The sequence below is a fragment of the Bombus pascuorum genome, chromosome 6 (assembly GCF_905332965.1).
Source record: "Bombus pascuorum chromosome 6, iyBomPasc1.1, whole genome shotgun sequence".
Taxonomy (NCBI): Eukaryota; Metazoa; Arthropoda; class Insecta; order Hymenoptera; family Apidae; genus Bombus; species Bombus pascuorum.
In genome coordinates, this window is record NC_083493.1 from 13638689 (window position 1) to 13656349 (window position 17661).

The window sequence follows — 17661 nt, forward strand, 5'->3', positions numbered from 1 at the left end:
ATCTCGTGTTCGCTTCTCGCTATTCTGTTACATTTCCTGATGATACTTTAGCGAATACGAAAGGGCTTCTCGTTACACGACACAGGCCGTGCGATAGCTCGTGCACTCGACGGAAATGGTCGATGGATGATGCCGATCGAGTCGAGAAAGCGAGTACTATCCGAGAGTCGGCAGAAGTTAGAGTTGCAAAATTAATTTGAGGCGAAGTTTGCTAGAAAGTGAAGGAAAGCCGGAAGAAAGTTGAACCGAAGGGATGAGACCGGTGAAGAAGGCGCGCTTGGTTCCTATAGTTGCATAAGGAGAGTGCAAACCAGCGGTGATGGTCAAGTTTCAAGCACTCCCTTTTTTCTCATCTTGGCGAGTTGACAAGCGATTCAGTCGGCAAATACTTTAATTGCATAAACCACGGTGAAACGATCTCGCCAAGTAATGGCAAACTATGGCACGCTTAAGTCGTCGGTCTTCTTCCGGTGCTCTTCGCGGCGCGCATATATTTGCAATTTCCCACCCGCCACACCGTTTTATTATTCTCTTTTCTCTCCCTTTATCCGACTTTTTCTACGACAGAGCGTCCTTGAACGAACGACAGACAGCCAGTTTCCAACTTGAACCCGATGTCAAGGGTGGCTTTCCAGAGAAAAACTGGAAATTAGAGAGATGCAGTGCCAGCGGCGGTCATTCGCTCGTAGCGGAATTACACAAGTTTTTCGGCGGATTATAGCCGTGTCTAACGGGACTTTCTCCGTACTTTACTCAGGACGAATTTCACTGGGCGTTTTTCCACGACACGGGGAAAAAACAGCTTTGTTACTAACGTCTAAGCCGGATTCTCAGCCTCTGTCCCGCTCCTCGCCCACTTCTCGCGATCATATCTACGGTGGCTCGGCTTATTCTTGATACGATACTCGATAAATCACGTCAATCTGCATGCATTTGCAAATACCGTGAGCAAGGCTCTTTTTTATCGTCGACATTATTGAACTAACGACCGACGCAACCATTAAAGGAGAGGAGAGCCACCAAGACGCCATTTGAGGCTGTCGTTGACCTAGCCAACAGCGAGCCACTTATAATAATGATGTTCATGAAAAAACCACAGAACGAGAAGCACTCGGGCACTTTTAATAGCCGTACGATTTAATATATTCCGTGTGTTTTAAATTCCAAGCTTAAAAACTTCCCGCCGGGTCCTGTGCGCCGTGCCGGCACGAACCAGAAAAAACAGGCCAAGCTAAAGCTGTACTCCTCGTGAATGAGAAACAAAAACCGAAATGCGGCCATAATATCTAACAATTAAGAACCCTTTTATCGTGCCTGAGGGACTGTTATTCAGTCGTCGAGCGGTCGCTAGAGCGGACGAACAAAAAGAAACGTCGCCGCGGGAAAGGCAAAAGCGTTGATAGAAAGAAAGACCTAGACGAAGAGAAAGGTTACTTTCTTTCGGACCGCAGTTTGATAAATACTTCACCGGCAAACGATCTCTACCGGTTACACAAATCTTTTTTCCATCGTTCTTTCGGGGAATGCAGTTCCGGCAAAAGGAAAATTACCCTCTTGGTGCAATCGTAAACAAATTACTCTCGGTATCTAGCGGATTCTTTACGCGTTACGAAGAAGAAGAAATATAACTCGATGGTAACTACGAGTCCCTTGGTACTCGTGCTTCCTTGTATGCGTTTTATTCGTGCGCGTCTGTGCCTCCTCTTTCTTTTCGATAAATCACGCTTCCTTTTTAAGCACGTTAATCCCGTGCCAAGAAATTCGGCCAATAGGCGCGTTCAACTTGCGCGATCGACTGACGCACGCGTGCACGAGCCGACCCTGAAAATCTTCCCCAGGCTTTTTTACGCTTGTAACAACGGACCATCGGCAGGAATCCAGCAAGTATTTATCGATAATCGATCGCCGGTAGTTTCATTCTCTTCCGGCTCGTCTCGCTCGTGATATATATGTTTACTTTCTCTTTCTTACGCTTTCTACGACAATTCTCCGTCTTTGTCGATGTCGCCAGGTCGCTCGGCCAGTCTCGCTTCCCTTTTGAAGGCTAAAGGTCCACTCGCAAGCGTAGCCAACCACTTCAAGGAAAATACCAAGGATCCTGTTTCAAGGTTTGCATAGCTTGCACGAGGCTCGTAGCGTAGCTATTCCACGTCTTGTACACAAGGTTACGTGTATAGGAGCTTAGACAGGTACTTGAGGAACAGGCTGCGTGCTTTGGGGTAATTTCTCACAGGTGCGGCGCGTCGACCCTGCCACAGACGCAATCTGGCACCTGCAACGACACACACGCGCGTGCATTGTACTGTCGCGTGTTTGTAGACGCGCCACGCCTCCTGTCTTCTCGTTTCGCGATCCGAGACCGGATAAATAATCGTATCGCCACGCGTCCTGCCCTACGATCTCCCTTCATGTTCCGGTCACCCTACAGAGAACGTAAGATAGAGTCAAAGATACAGACGAACGTAGAGAGAGAGAGAGAGAGAGAGAGAGAGATCTGCGTTCGATTTTCCATCCAGCGGATTTGCCTCTAGAGATTCAAATAACGTCAGTCAACGGCTCGTTCACTTGCCTGCTAAAGCTTCGCGTGTCAAGAAAAACATACACAATGTTATCGGTGAACCGTTTCGATATCACGCATTGTTGGTAAGAAGAAAATTCAGCGACAACAGCAAGCTACTGGCTAACGAAAGAATAATTATTGCACGAGCGTACGGCGTTCGCCAGAAACCAGAGGACGAATAATTTAACGAAAGAGAAAGGGCACGGAGAACGAACCGTAGAAGGCTGAAAAATCATTCAAGCCAAGAATTTTCGATTACGATCAGAAGCATCGCCCGAAGCGAATCCGCCAAATATTCTCTAACTGCCACGGATAGGTCGATAAAATCGATATTGAATCGATGAAGCTAATGGTTGGTATCGCATAACGTGGCTGATATCGTTATTACGCTGAGATCACCACTTTGGGCGTGGACGCAGTTTAAACGATACGTCGCGTCGTTCAATCGCTCCCGCCGAATTCGCCAACTCCCGGAACACCTCTGCAACACGATGCTGGTAACGGTTTTTCACCTGGATATTCGCGCGACTACTTTGTTTAGGATACAATGGCGTCGATGCTGCTGCTCCCGACGCTGTCACACTTTTCGAAACGTGCTCGAAAAATTGATCGAAAAATAAGGATGCTCCGACACCGGTGGATTCTTCTGACGGAAATATTTGATCCGACCAAACGTAACCCAAATCCAAACGCAGATCCAAGCTTAAACCAGCGGATATGATTTTCAATTTATCCAACGAAGATTAGAGAGTAGCGTCACGCGAACCAGCGTTTCCTCAAAACTGTAAACCACCGTCTACCTGGTAATTTCCGCCGGATAAAATTGCATGCCTAAAGCGAGCAATCCGGACCGGCACGGCGAGTTTTTTTATCGCGTTAACGTGGCCTGATGTTGTCGTTATTACGCTGCCCTCGCTATTCTCCCTCGTGGACGCAATCTTGAAGGTGGAACGCCGTTACGTCCGTTCTGGGAACATCTAAATCTCGTCGCGACGCCACGCTCTGCAACACCAAAGGGCGTGTCAGTCACGCGACGACCGATCATCGTTACCACCGGATAAATTAACTTCACTCTGCACCCCATAATTTTATTGCGAAATCGTACGTATTTTTATCGGGCGTATACGGATATCGTAATTAGCTATATTAATCGATAAACACGATCGAGCACGTCAAACACGCTTATACGTCTCTTGCCTCTTTTTTAAACGTGAATTTCAGAAGAGAAGTTTGAAAGCAAAAATAATTTACGAGATCGCTATATACGTATACATATAATGGAGAAAATTTAGAACCCGATCGTTTCAGGGAAAAATCGATTTGATCAGAAATACGCGTCGACGACTTGCTCCGATTTCGCAAATTCTAATTACGTTCACGTACGTCTGACACGTGGCAGTAGATTTGTGTCGAACAGTAGATTTGCGAATGCTCGGCTTTGTTCATCTTCCTAGCGTTTTTCTTCTCGATAAATGCACGTTGTTTAATATAGCACAATGCAATATCGTTTAGGTCGAATTTGCTGGCGCAGATGTTTCAATCTCCCGTTCAGGCGAATGTTTCGCGTAGAAAAATATCAATTCAGCATTTACGTTTCGCTGATGTTTCCTACAAACTTGACCAGGATAACTAGCTTCAACTTTCAGCTAACAGCGGTCCGATGACTAGAAACGTTCTCAGAACAATCTCACCAGGCTAATGTAATTATTATTAGAAGAGCACTATGTACATAGTCGCGCATAGTTTGTGACTGTTTCTACTTCGAACGACCTGTAATTCGCGGTACGCGAATATAACTACGATCGGGACGTGCAGTCGAACAGGATCGGTATTTGCATGAAACTTTTTTTATATCGTTTTTACATCCCTGATCCGTCGCGCGAAACGAAGTCCGAATCGATACTACGATAACATTCCCAACACACACACCAAAAAATGCCGAAATTCCCTGCAACGAATCCGGTAACTACGTTTCGATCATTTAGCCAGCAACATTGTGTCAAAATCGAAGATACGAAAATACGCGCCATTCGGGTCGTATCGGAATTGCGTGAACGATACCAGCTGCTCGATTATTCTATCGTTCGTCCTTTTTTACTCGATGAATTCTGGTTATTCCATACGATATCTCGTGAAAGTATTCGAACAATATATTTCACGTGTCTTCGAATGAACGAAATTTTACGAATATATTCTACGTGCTGTACGAAGTTTTTTGAAACACCAGCACTGTAAGAAGACGGAACTGTTACGATTACACTGTGAACTTTTATGAAAATTCATATTTTTGAAGACACGAGTAAGAAACGGAACTACCAAGTATTGTAGAAAACGCTATGCTTTGGATATATTTTGGATATATATTTTTGTATATCGTGTGCGTCTTGCGCAATTCCCTTTCAAATTTCCTATAAATGCACAAAAAATTGCACTCTAGTTATTATTATGTCGGAGCATTCTTTCCTTCCAGATATTTTATATCAATCTCACGATATTTATCAAGATTATGAATTTCAAGGTATGTTATATAATAAAATTAAATAACAAAATTTTATTATAATTATATGTAATAAAAATACAAATTTTCTACGATGAAACGTTAGAATACCTTCGCCAACTACTATACGCTACTAACCCACGATCGAAAATTGCGATATACCCTGTATCAGGCTAACCTATTCGTGTTACAATGTTGCGTTTCCTATTCAGACGCGCGCCATTTATACTTCTCACGCCACGTCCAGCGATAATCGAGTGTCGTCGCGTCAGGGCGAGTCGTTTCGTTGGATCATCGCCAGTCTCGACGAGACTGCGCTGCGCAAATTGCATCTGCTCGAGCACGCCAAATTGACCATGAGCCGAGGAAAAAACCGACGATTCGGGAAACGTAAAGTACCAGCCGTTTCCGGTGCGCGTGATCTCGTATGCAGCCTCGTTTCATCATCGAGTCACCGTCGTCGTTGGGACAAACAGACGATCATCACGGTGGATGCGATTTTACACGTGCATTTATACGACGAGCATTTCCGACTAGACCAGCGTTTTCCACGCGCGGACTAGAGCCGCTTCTCCTCGTTAACACCACGCGATAATAATTATTCCACGTCGTACCGGTAATTACACTCGGAATCGCGACCAAGCAGCCAGATAGCCGGACAACGGGGAAAAAAGGGAAAATCTGCAGCGTGAATTTTTCTGTTCGGCCCCTCGACACGGCGTTCTACTTTCGGCTTTTTAATGATTTTCGATAAATTCGTGGGGCCAGCTTCGAAATAACGATCGAATCCCGGTAACCGGGCCTCTATAGCCCATTTGAAATTCATATTCCCCGGGGACGATGGTATTTCACAGCTAGTGGAACCGACCTTGTGACATTGATGGGATTAATTATGAATTTTCGAAAGGAGCTTCCGATCGGCGAGGAATTGACCCACGAAACCGGAACGAACATGTACAAGGGGTGATTGATCGACGCGTATTATTGCGCGTGTTACGCGATAAGCGAAGCTCTTAGCCGAAACATCGTAATTTTGTTAATTAAGTCGTGATCGTGAAGCGAATCGAGTTTTCCAGTTTCCTGAGTGTCGTGTAATAGCGGAAGGCAGGCGACGACAACGCGGAATACACGAGCCTTCACAGCCAGGCAAATGCGGATACATACACGTTAAACTGATTTATGGTCGCGACACCTTTTCAAAATTTGCATCGGACCGACCGTGAGACGAATGAACGTCCTGCTGACTGGCAGCGCGTGAAAGGAGCAGAGAGGAGGAAACAGAGAGGAATAGGCCAGGGAAGGGTTAAACCAGGCTAACGGAATAAGCAGTAACTTGATAGAAGCGACGCGATGACTGAAAAAGTGTATCCTACTCGTCAGGTGCATCCGTATACTTCTGAAGAAATTAGATTCATCCCGTGTAAACACCATGGCTATTGATTTTCAGGGTTTCCTATGTGTCAACAAAGTCTCTAGTCTCAGATTAAAAGAGAAACAAGAGTAATGAGAAAGCGAGATTATCCTTTAGCTTCAAAGGTTAATTCTTGAAAATCTAATCTTGACTTGGTATTTAATAGTTAATTTAAATCTTATATCTGGTATTTATTTCCCATTATTCTGAATATAAATAATCGTATCGCGTAGCGTACGATTTGAAAACACGTTGTAAAGAAATAAATTCAGTATATTCGTAGTGTATCAAATATTTGTGTGACTTTTACAAAATGAATATTTTGCAGTAAATATTCCGCAACCCTTATGTAGTTCGTTATACCTTTGCCAGTTTGTTTCAAACTATACCAAGGTAACCGTAACAGTCCTGTCGCGTTACAGTGTTAACGAAGTTACACGAACTTTTGTGTAGCACCCATCCATAAAAGTTTTCCACGTTAAGTGATCAAATACTTTCGTGCCTTGTTCTATATACATATATTCTACGTCATTATAACCCGCCTACAATACTAATAAAGCATCCTGTGTTCAAGTTCAATCGATAAAAGAGGGCGACAAAAATGAAGTTTTTTTATTACACCAACCAAAGTCTAGCATTAATGAATATTCTCTCCGACAGAATCATCGACAAGCATCAACTTCCGTGGATCAGCCTGCCATAAAACCAAAAATAAAGCAGCGGAGAAGATCGACCACGGAACCCTTCGTCTGTGAAACAATTCGCCGAAAAGTCGGTCGCATATCGTGGGCTAAGCCGTAAAAAAGGAATCAAGGCGGCGCGATCCTCTTTACGGGGCTGTAAAGCAGTGACTGGCTGTTGGTCGCTGGTGGGATCGCACAAAGAATATCTAAATCGGCGTAACCGTGACGCCGTCTGCTTTCCTCCCGAATTCTTGTTGCCAAAATACACACATGTGCATTTGCAGTATTAGGATTAGGACACTTGTGAAAACTTGAATACATAATTCGCATAATCTCGTGTTGTACTCGCTCCGTCACGAAACAAACTTCTTTAGTAATCACACAGTCCACTCTTTCCTTCCTGCTACATCAAAAGCAGCGAATAACGAGCTGCTCGTGCGAGGATTTATACAACAAGTCGCGTTCCGTATGAAATCAGCAGCTGTCCTAACGCTTGTAAGCGGAATCGTACGCAAAAGGACGAACGAAGGCTGAAACCTAGTCAAAAAAGCATGCCAGATCGCGCGTTATAATTACACAACAAAGTTCTTTAGCAATCGTACAGTTCGCTCTTCCCTTTCTGCTACATCGAAAGCTGCGAATAACGAGCTGCTCGTGCGAGGATTCGCGACGCAACAGTCGCGTTTCGTACGAGATCAGCAGGTGTCCTAATAGTTACGAACGAGAGTATACTTAAAAGAAAGCTCCGACTAGAAACGCTTCGAAAAAGCTTGGCAGATCGCGCGTTATAATTACACAACAAAGTTCTTTAGCAATCGTACAGTTCGCTCTTCCCTTTCTGCTACGTCGAAAGCTGCGAATAACGAGCTGCTCGTGCGAGGATTCGCGACGCAACAGTCGCGTTTCGTACGAGATCAGCAGGTGTCGTAATACTTACGAATGAGAGTATACTTAAAAGAATGCTCCGGCTAGAAACGCTTCGAAAAAGCTTGGCAGATCGCGCGTTCGTCGACCGATGTGCCTATATGCAGACGGCCGGCAAACAGAGGAATACGTGGGATCGGAATACGAAGTGTCGAAGGGGATAGCGGGTTCCGGAAGAGAAGGCAGAGAGATAGGGGAGCGGATCTCAATGGAAGAGAGGACGATCGTAGAGAGGTACGGGAGCGCCTGCGCCCTCGGCTATACCGAGTTTCTGCGTACGTTTCCATCAGTCGGGTCTTCAACTCCGGACCGCGAACAACCAGTGATCGGGGCCGCGTGACTTGGACGCCGTGCTAACACCCTCTCACAGACCCCTTGCAAGAGGATCAGCGACGCGACGCGCACCGGAAACAAAAGGTTCTCCAGTGAAAGTTTCGATCTTGCACCGGTACTGTCCGTGCTTCCGTTTTCCCAACGATTTACGCGGCGAAACTTCCGTTTCCGATTGCGGTCCAAAGTTTCGCGAACAAGTTTTCCGCAGAACTTTCACACACGCTTTCGCCGCAACGTGAATTTTTGTACTTCTCTTTATCTCTCTTTCTCCCTCTTTCTCTTTCTCTGCTACCAGTAATTTTACACGGTACGCAATAGCGAGCATTGTTGGCCGCGAAATTTTTATGAGCCACGCTTGTTCTCCGCTCGAACGATGATGCTCCATTGCAAGTGGTTCACGCGCGACGAAGAACTAATCGGAAATTAACGAGAAAATGCTTCCGATTAGCAATTGAAGTAGAACGACCGTTAATTGAAATTGTGATCGGGGAAGCTTCGTAGTTTCATCGACTGCATTTCGGTCGTTTTGTAAATCGCAAAGCAGAGTGATCTCGCGTGCGAATATTTAAAAATTCACGGCAAAGGATAAATCTTGGGAAGCTAGACGAGTCACGAGATCATTGGTCACCTTATGAAGGAGGATCAAAGGGCGTGATCGTTAACGCCGTTAGCGCTAATTAATCACCTGTCATACAGATAAATATCGTGTATCACGCTGATAACCGGTTACGAAACTATACGACCATGTATGCCGATAATTATGAACAGGCTAACTCATTAGTCGCAGTCGACGTTAACGGCCTCGTTGCAAGCGGCGTCGCCTGTTTCCATCGCGTTCCTCCAAGCCGTTCAATTGTTAATCGGATTTATACGCTGTAACACCGTACGAAAGAACGCGGCTACGGGATAATTGCCTTTGAGAGCGATTAGGTTCCTTCAGAATCAACGAATCAACGAGTAGAGCGAGCGTAAGAGAGAGAGAGAAAGTGTGTGTGTGAGAGAGAGAGGCAGAGTGAGTGACAAAATTTCAAAAGCGTCAAACGATAAAATCCTCGCGTGTTTCGACTCTCAACTCTTTTTTTCCATCCTCGGATTGCAGTAATGCATCGTTCGACTGGAAGCCTCTGCGGAACGATCGTTGGTTCGGTCGCGTGGAAAACCTCATGAGAGAGAAGATCGTGCACGCGGACGCAATCAAAGAGACTGGAAAAAAGGTATCCGCGTCGGATTGGACGATCCATCATTCGCTACTGGTGTTGGCTGAACCAGAAAGATAGGCGGCCTGATCGAGATAGAGGGAGAAGGAGAGAGAGAGTGAGAGAGAAAGAGAGAAGGAGGGAGAGAGAGAGAGATAGTGCAACACGCAAACAGGAGGAAACCATCCTCCCCTAGCTCGGAGATTGCGTAATTAATCGCGAGACTTAATCGAGTACCGAATTAATTGGGACAGATTTACGATCGAGGTCTGTGACAGTGGACCGCGATACCGTCGACGATCATGAAGTATCACCAGTGCGTGCAGATGACCGCGCGGCGGTCGCAAATGAAAAAGACCGCACGGGAGCGTGGTTCGATCCGACAACGTTAAAGGGACACGGATCGTACATCACCGTACCGTCCCGGAACACCGGTTCCACCCAATTCCCAAAAAGGAAACGATCGAGCAAAACGAGTTTTTCACGCTCGACCTGCTCCACCAGCCGGCCGTACGTTTCGCCTCTGCCTTGCCTGTCCACCTTTTCACGCTGCTAATTAATTTTCATCCTTTAGCGCACTCATGGTAATCACGCGGCGTTCGACGACAACGGCCAACGACTGGCAGTGTTTTAAAGAATAAAATCACGAAGATCATCGCGAGTCGCGTGGTTCGTAGTAACGAGCTGCAGATACTCATCGTGGATTCGCGAGGCCAAATAATTTGGACAGAGTCAAGACCCTCGAGTCCCCAACGTGCTTCAACGTAATTAGCAAACAGTCGCCGCCAAGTGTTTCCGCGGGAACAGTTCAATTTCCTCGCAACATTCTCGCCCTAGGCCGAGATTCTGACCAAAAGCCGGGATCTGGTCGTCGAAGCAGGCACTGTGCAAATTGTAGCCTCCAAAAGGGCGGTTACCTGATTCCATCAAGCTCTTTATAACCTCTCGAGGACCAAGAAGAACTGAGCCGATCGATGGGGACGAGCTTCGAAAGGTAATTCGGTGTGACGATTATAGGAAGGAAAATTGGTGGTTGAATGTCTGTGAAAGGATGAAATTGGCCATGATTTTCGAGATCTTTATGTAAAGATTCGAGATGCCGATGGAACGAGGTGGTCAGTTAAGTAAAGAAAATTCGATAAACGCGCATCATCGTTGAACCACGGGTTGAAACTTTTCGTTAAAAAGTGCATTCCTATCGGGGCCACGCCACTGCGGGGAAATTAAAAGCAGTCGACGCGCATCCTGTGGCGAGCGGGCGTAAAGATAAGAAGAGGACAGTGCGCTGGTGGTTGTATAAAAAAAAAGACAATGCTAAAACGCCGCCAGAAATGCGAGCAGAGAAAGAAGCAGAATAAACGATTCGTGGAACTTTTTTAACTGAAGTATCGAGTACTGGGAACAAAGTTAAATAACGGTGACGTAAAAAGTTTATCAGCAACGACCGCGCAGTTGAACCAACAAAAGACTCGCTAAAAAAGTTTGTTAACCGAACGATAACCCACAGGAATCTACAAAGATGTACGAACGAGAATGTCCAGAGGATAAGCAGAAATTTAAGAAGAAAAAGACCTTATGATCTGCAACTGTCAAGAACGCTGTAGTAAAAGCTTAGTGCGACGATAATAGAACGGAACTCAAACGACGTTCTCGGATCTGTAACTGGACGATTGGAAATATCGTGTTCGCTGAGAGTTACGTTCTACTACCAACGAGTTCCGTGAGAATGAATCGTGACGAATAAGAAGGGTGAGAAAACGGTAACGTCCGAGTGAAAAGGGGCCGAACACGACAAACGGGAAATTGTAGAATCGTTGTTAGGAGGGATATCCTGCGGGTGAGCCGGTCAGCCGACGGTGATGGCATGAGGACATTAGTAAGGAAGAGCTGCGGGTCCAGCGAGGAGGAGGATGAGGATGGTGGTGGGCGTGATGGTCCTTGGTCAGCTACTGACGAGGATTTTGCTCGCTGCCCACGCAGGAGATCGACTCGCGGCAGCTCGCAGAATTCTCAGAGACGTGCCATTGATAGACGGGTGAGTAAAAAGAAATTCCTTTAAGATTGCAATTTTACGATCTATAAATTTTTTACTATAAAGAAAGAGAGAGAGAGGCGCAATTTAAAATCGACAGCTCTGTACGATATGCAGGCAGCTTTTCGTGAAAAACAACGCTAGTTTCTGTAAATAAAGATTGGAGGATTGTGAGGTTCGATCTTGGGATTTACCAATTTAACGGAGAATGGGAGAACGACGAAGCTTGGAATCTGTAGGTTTTTAGGAGTTTACACAAAGTTTCACTAGAAAGTAGTACTAAATAAAAAGAGGAGAATAAAATCGCATAAATGTAGGTCAGTATAGATTTTATCAAAATAGTTATCACTAAAATACGACATATGGAATTAAACTGACTTTCTTTTTAATATAGCGAATAGTGAACGTTATGTAGTACGTGATTATTAATTATTTTATCTGAACGATGGATATTTCAACAAGAACCAAGTATACTAGTAATGTATGTCTAAATGGTGGATTATTTTAAATAGAACGATTGTTTAATCATTCGGAAGAAAATTGATTACGAGGCAAAAATTGGTACGCGTGAAGGATTAATGTAATGAATTTGTAATGCATTCGGTGAAATTAAAGGAAATCGATAAGAAGTTCGTGATGTAATAAATTAAATTTGTCACAGACGTCAACCATTTATAAGAATGGACGACAATTTAAAACGGGAATAACTTGAACATCGCCAATCTGCTTTTATGCTTTATCGAATAAAATGTCACTTCGTTCTCATTTCATATTTTTGTTATAATTAAATTGCGAATATTTATGGCTTTATAGAAAATATAAAAATTCGAGAAACGTATAGAATGCATAGAACATGGAAAAATACACAAAATGTCTAAAGTATAGCGAAACAAACATCTATCTACATTTCATTTCCTTAATTAAATTAATAAGTAGAAATGCGAATCTACACAAGCATCTGCGTTCTAATTATGAGTTTTTAACAAAGCATACATGAGTCTACGATTTATGTAACATTCTCTACCTTTTATTTCTATAATATTCTAACACCGTTATATGCGAATACCTGAGTTATCCTGTATATCATGAAATAACGTGATTCGATCGTAGCGAAACGATTGCAAGTGGAATTTAAAACGAGGTATACATAGGCGAGTTCGCGTTTAGGGATGCTAACGTTGCCTGTAGAATCTACAGAGACCCGTTCCACCTCTCCAGCCCTCGGTACTTGAATTTTTGGCGTGCGTCTCGTAAAATTGTTGAAATTTTAATGAATAACTGAAAACTCTAGTGTAATCGTTAACTCGAGTGTTCTATTGAAGCATCGCAAGGTACGAATTTATAGCCAACGGAGAACAATGTCGTCGTAACGACGCGCATGGACGACATTCTATAGCCGAAGCATGCCTCTAATTACACCGGAATTAAGCTTGAAAGGAACGTCGTCCGTGTGTCCTGTCCAATTTGCGATTGAGCGTCGAATCGTCCGAAAACGCTTGCTTTTCCATCTCTCTACGGAGGGCCAAACTTTCCTTGGATTCCAGAAACGAATCGTTTCTCAATTTCGTAGCCATACATCGTTGCCATCCACGAAATCGAATCAGTCGACAAATGTTTATTTTCCACGTCACATATTTCTATCGTTCGGTTTTTTTGATCAACTCGTCTCTACTTTTTCTTGTTTCTGCAAATTGATGAATTTTGCGAAACAATGAAAAGGAAAAACGCGCGAGCAACCGCAGTAACTTCCTCGCGGAAAAATAGAGGAGCAAATTGTTTTTCGTTGACGCTATGTAAAATTCGTTACGCTAAAACTTCAGCGACAAACGTGCGCCAGAGTTTCACAGAAATTCGCCGATGACAAAAGAAACGCGACGCGGTTTTTGATACGATCGACCGCGAAAACCTAACACGCTGCAACAACTCGCGCACAATGCGCAACGTCCGTCCACTGCGTACGAACAAACACGCGGACAAGAACCTACAAGCGATTAAAGGGTGGAATATGAAAATAGTATCCGCGAAGAGATTTGATGGCGATGCGGCTTAAAATCGTTCCTTTATCTTCTCTGAAGGGAAGAAGAGCGGCGATTCGATTCGAAGAAACTCGAGAGTCGCGTGTTTTCTCAGAGGTAATGAGAAAGTTTCACGAGCGCGAAAGAAAAGACGTTAATGAAAGAAAAAAGAGAAAAAGGAAGTGGCGAAGCGATTGAAGAGAGACGGCGAAGAAGGAGAACGAAAGGTGTGAAAGGAATAAAAGCAGGATGAAATTTATCTCGAGGATGGCCAGTGGCTATTGGTCTTCCGCTTTCTCAAGTTACCTCCAAGTAGATACGAATTTCCACTTCTCGTAGCTGTGAAACAATGCCTCGTGTCTCCTTTTGCTACTTCCATCCGTACACGTCTCTGCGCCTGCCTTTGCGTATTTCGTTGGCACGCGACTCTATCGACGTCTCTCACCTCTCTATAGCCTCTCGAATCGAAAAGCAACAACGATCTCTCGTCGTCGTAAAATTTCACTCGAATGATCCATCGAAACCAGACAAAGATCGCTTCTGTTTCGAACAACCAACGGGAGTTTTCGTTCGTTCCACGGTGTGGTGCATTTGTAAACGTAGAAGCAATTACAAAGCAATAAAAATTCTTTCTGGTTGCTTTGCACTTAGGCGAGCCGACTATCGAACCGTCTATCGATGTGTGCTTTTTTTCTCAAAGTATAGATCTGTCACTGTCGTACAACGACGTTTCTAGCGACCTGTCAAAAATAAGCCAACGGATCGTGGTAAAGACGAGAGAAAGAATGATTCTTTTGTTGGTGCAAATTACGGTCTTCTCTCCGTCAGTCCTGTCGACCATGGGCAAGGAGAGAGTCTTTCATCCTCTGGGTCGCGATAGAAATTCGAGAAGTCCTCGGACGTATCGTCTCTATAAAAGGGTAGCACCACGGGAGGAAATGGAACACGAACGATTTCGCCGATTGTCGACGACCCGAAGGCGATTCGTTACCGATAACGAGTGAAAGCCTCGTCGAGCCTATTGTGCCCTGTATAATAGTTTGCATTTTTCCTCGGCAAAGGCCACGAAAAGAGTTCACAAGGGCTTACGTAACAATCGCGCGATGAGCATCGCCCTGTTGTTCGCGAAACCGTAAAAATGGATGAAACCGTTCGTCGGAATTTTCGCGACTGGCCAATTCGTGTATCGTGGCCGAGCTTTTTCGTTCATATGCGAGAAACGTACGCGGAAACAAAGAGTCGACGGTTGTGTTTCGCTTCATTAAAAAAAAAAAAAAATATATGTACATGCGGCAAATCTCCGGTGACTGTTCTCTACGTTTTCATCTTGCTCTTCGATAAAAAGGACAAAATATTTTTTTCATCAGGGTTATTATTGCCGTGTTTCCGCATCAGATATTCAATTAAAACGTACATAAACGAGCGTTCGAGTGGCGACAATTCGCGTACGAGCCAAGGAGCCAGAACAGACCGGACAAAAACGTTGCTTTCTTCCGCGAAACGTTTAAGCTCCGTAATTATCGCTGGTTGCTTGTACGCCTATTAAACCGTGGTCCGACAACTGTTTGGTGAACGAAAGCGGGCTCGTTTTTTCACCGGAAACGCCAGATATTCGCAAAAATATTTCTCTGCGAAGCTGATAACTCGCTTGGACAGCAGCCTGTAATTACGTCGTTCAACGACTCTGTTTATAACGTTCATTGCCGTGCGGAAATATTTAATTACCTAGGCCGTTCCGTGCCGCTGGACCGCAAAAGGTGGGCTGACTGGTCTTCCACTGGGAAAGGAAAGGGTGCAAAGCGGTTTCCGCGTCACAACCCTTTTCAAATATTCTTTTCGGGAGAAAAGACGTATGCACTAAGAAACTACGGACCATAGACGTTTCGGTCGTTTTAGATACTCAACTTGAGCGAAAGATTCGCGAGGTTCTCACAAAAATTCGGATAATTTTCCAAATTTATACCGACGCTTTTAACGCTTTTTGCGCTGTTAAGATTTATAACCGTTGTATCGAATTACTTGTTTCAAGATCTACGACACGATGGATCAAGGGATAAATATTAATAATTTATAGGTCCGTGTGTTTTATCACTTGTGTTGTGATGTTGCTGGATAGTTGACATTGAAATATTCAACACTTTAGACACTTTCCTAGCCAACAAAACTTTTTTAATCCAACACATCAAAAATCCTGTCTTCGTCTATTAAAAAGGAAATACGAGACGTAGCTGATTTCCCAGATCAAAATTTCCTTCTCGAGTATATTTCAAAAACTTGAAATTTATGCTTAATTGATATAAATGATGTTCGTAGCAACTATTTTTATATTTCCTTTATAAAACGTGTTAAGGTTCTTGGATGTATGTGAATACACTGTATGTGATAAATTGTAAGGTAGAAAAAATATATATTTTGAATATTAAAGTGTAAGTACAAAGTTTGGAATACAATATGAGCTGGTCCAGATCCGCACGCTAGCAGCGTTATCCTAAGACTGATAAACCCTGAAGCCTACATTGCATGTGTATCGTTTATGGTTTGCCTTCGACGCAGTTTTTTGTCTATGCGCTGTCGATGGCCTCAGTGCTTGAGAAAACTAAAGACCAGATGTAGAGTTTTCTTAGAAGTGGCGACCAGTTCAACAAAACGAAACATGATAAATATAATGTAGAAAATCTGCGTGTAAGGCAACTTTCTCTCAAGTTTCGTCGTTTTAATGAACACTGAACAGATTAAGATTCGAAGATTCTCGACAGACAAGAGTTTTAACAGAAGACAAAGTGGCAGCGATTTTCTATAACGCGGAGCAACAAGTCTTTACCTTGACACATGAAGCAAGTTCGACCTAATCGGTGACTTGATCGTGAAGATTGAAATCGTAGAGGAACGCGCACGAAGAATCCGACGACAAAGAGTAATATAGTCCGACAGAGTGAAAGCTAGTCGTTGAACATTATCATTCTTCTAGAGCACGTGATACTAGCAGAGTTCAAAGTTGCGAGTTTATCGCGTCGACGTACGGTCGTATCCGCTCAACGGCGCATAAATATATAAGCACATGGATAACGTACATGCAGAACAGGGTGCAAGTAGCGTCCAGGATGATGCTTGAAGCTTAAAAGCAGAAAAGGAGATTTAGGTCGTCGCGGAGTTGGCCAAGTTCGCGCAGAATCGACGAAAGTGGATGGAGGACCGTCTATATGCCTGTCGAAGCTCGGATATAGGTCCGAGTTTACCTTGTTTATCTGTTTTTTTTTTTTTTTTTTTTTTTAATGGAAGAGAATATTTTAGATGGAAGAGAATATAAATTAATTCCTTAAATATGTATACGTGGATTGATCTAGCCGTAAGTAGTACGAGCTTTAAAATGCAAATTGGATTTCAAGTTGTAAATATAGTTTATCAGGTTATAGTATATGAATGAAATCGATCAACTCTACTTCTCACAGATTTTTCAATTTTGTATCCGATGTATAATTAACGCTTGATTACTTAAAGACGAATGATTTGCTTCTATATAAATTAAGAAAATATTTAAACAAAGAAAATATTTAAAAATAATATTGCAACGTTATTGAAGTTGATCGATGCGCCTTCTGACGTTTGCTTTCAATTTTTCACTAAAATTACGCGGTAATAATCCCCTGTCTTCTTTTCTGCTTCATAATAATCACCATATGAAAAGTATTACGGCTGAAATATTAATCTTAATTAACGAAACTACAGAGGAAAAACTAATTCTCGTAATAATGAATTAACAACGTACGTTCCTGACAAGTACTCGAACACCTTATTATCTCCTATTGCATGTGTATATCTTATGAAATTCCTGTTTCGACGTTCGAACTGCGCTTTTACTTTACGAACCGTGTACTTTCCAACTTGATAAATTTTATGACCTCGTTATTTCTCTTATACCGCTAATGCGTGAATGATTTAGACTTCTACAACCTGAAGTTCATCGATTCCTACTAAAATTTGCGTTCAGAAGATAAATCAACGATGGAGCG

General features: G+C 43.6%; 1 protein-coding gene and 1 long non-coding RNA gene across 6 annotated transcripts in view; both read left to right on the forward strand.

The window, feature by feature from the left end:
* The window catches only part of LOC132907724 (uncharacterized), a 214436-nt gene that overhangs the window by 102590 nt on the left and 94185 nt on the right, over window positions 1-17661 (forward strand). The window lies entirely within an intron of this gene.
* The window catches only part of LOC132907698 (dipeptidase 1), a 76908-nt gene continuing 67530 nt past the window's right edge, over window positions 8284-17661 (forward strand). The window contains exons 1-2 of one of the 5 annotated variants that reach the window (XM_060961046.1): window positions 8284-8715; window positions 9508-11639. In XM_060961046.1, coding sequence (XP_060817029.1) covers window positions 11515-11639 — 125 coding nt within the window. In that variant the 5' untranslated portion in view covers window positions 8284-8715; window positions 9508-11514. The remainder of the gene's footprint in view (window positions 8716-9507; window positions 11640-17661) is intronic. The other 4 variants (XM_060961048.1, XM_060961049.1, XM_060961047.1 and 1 more) reach the window with 4 other exon arrangements.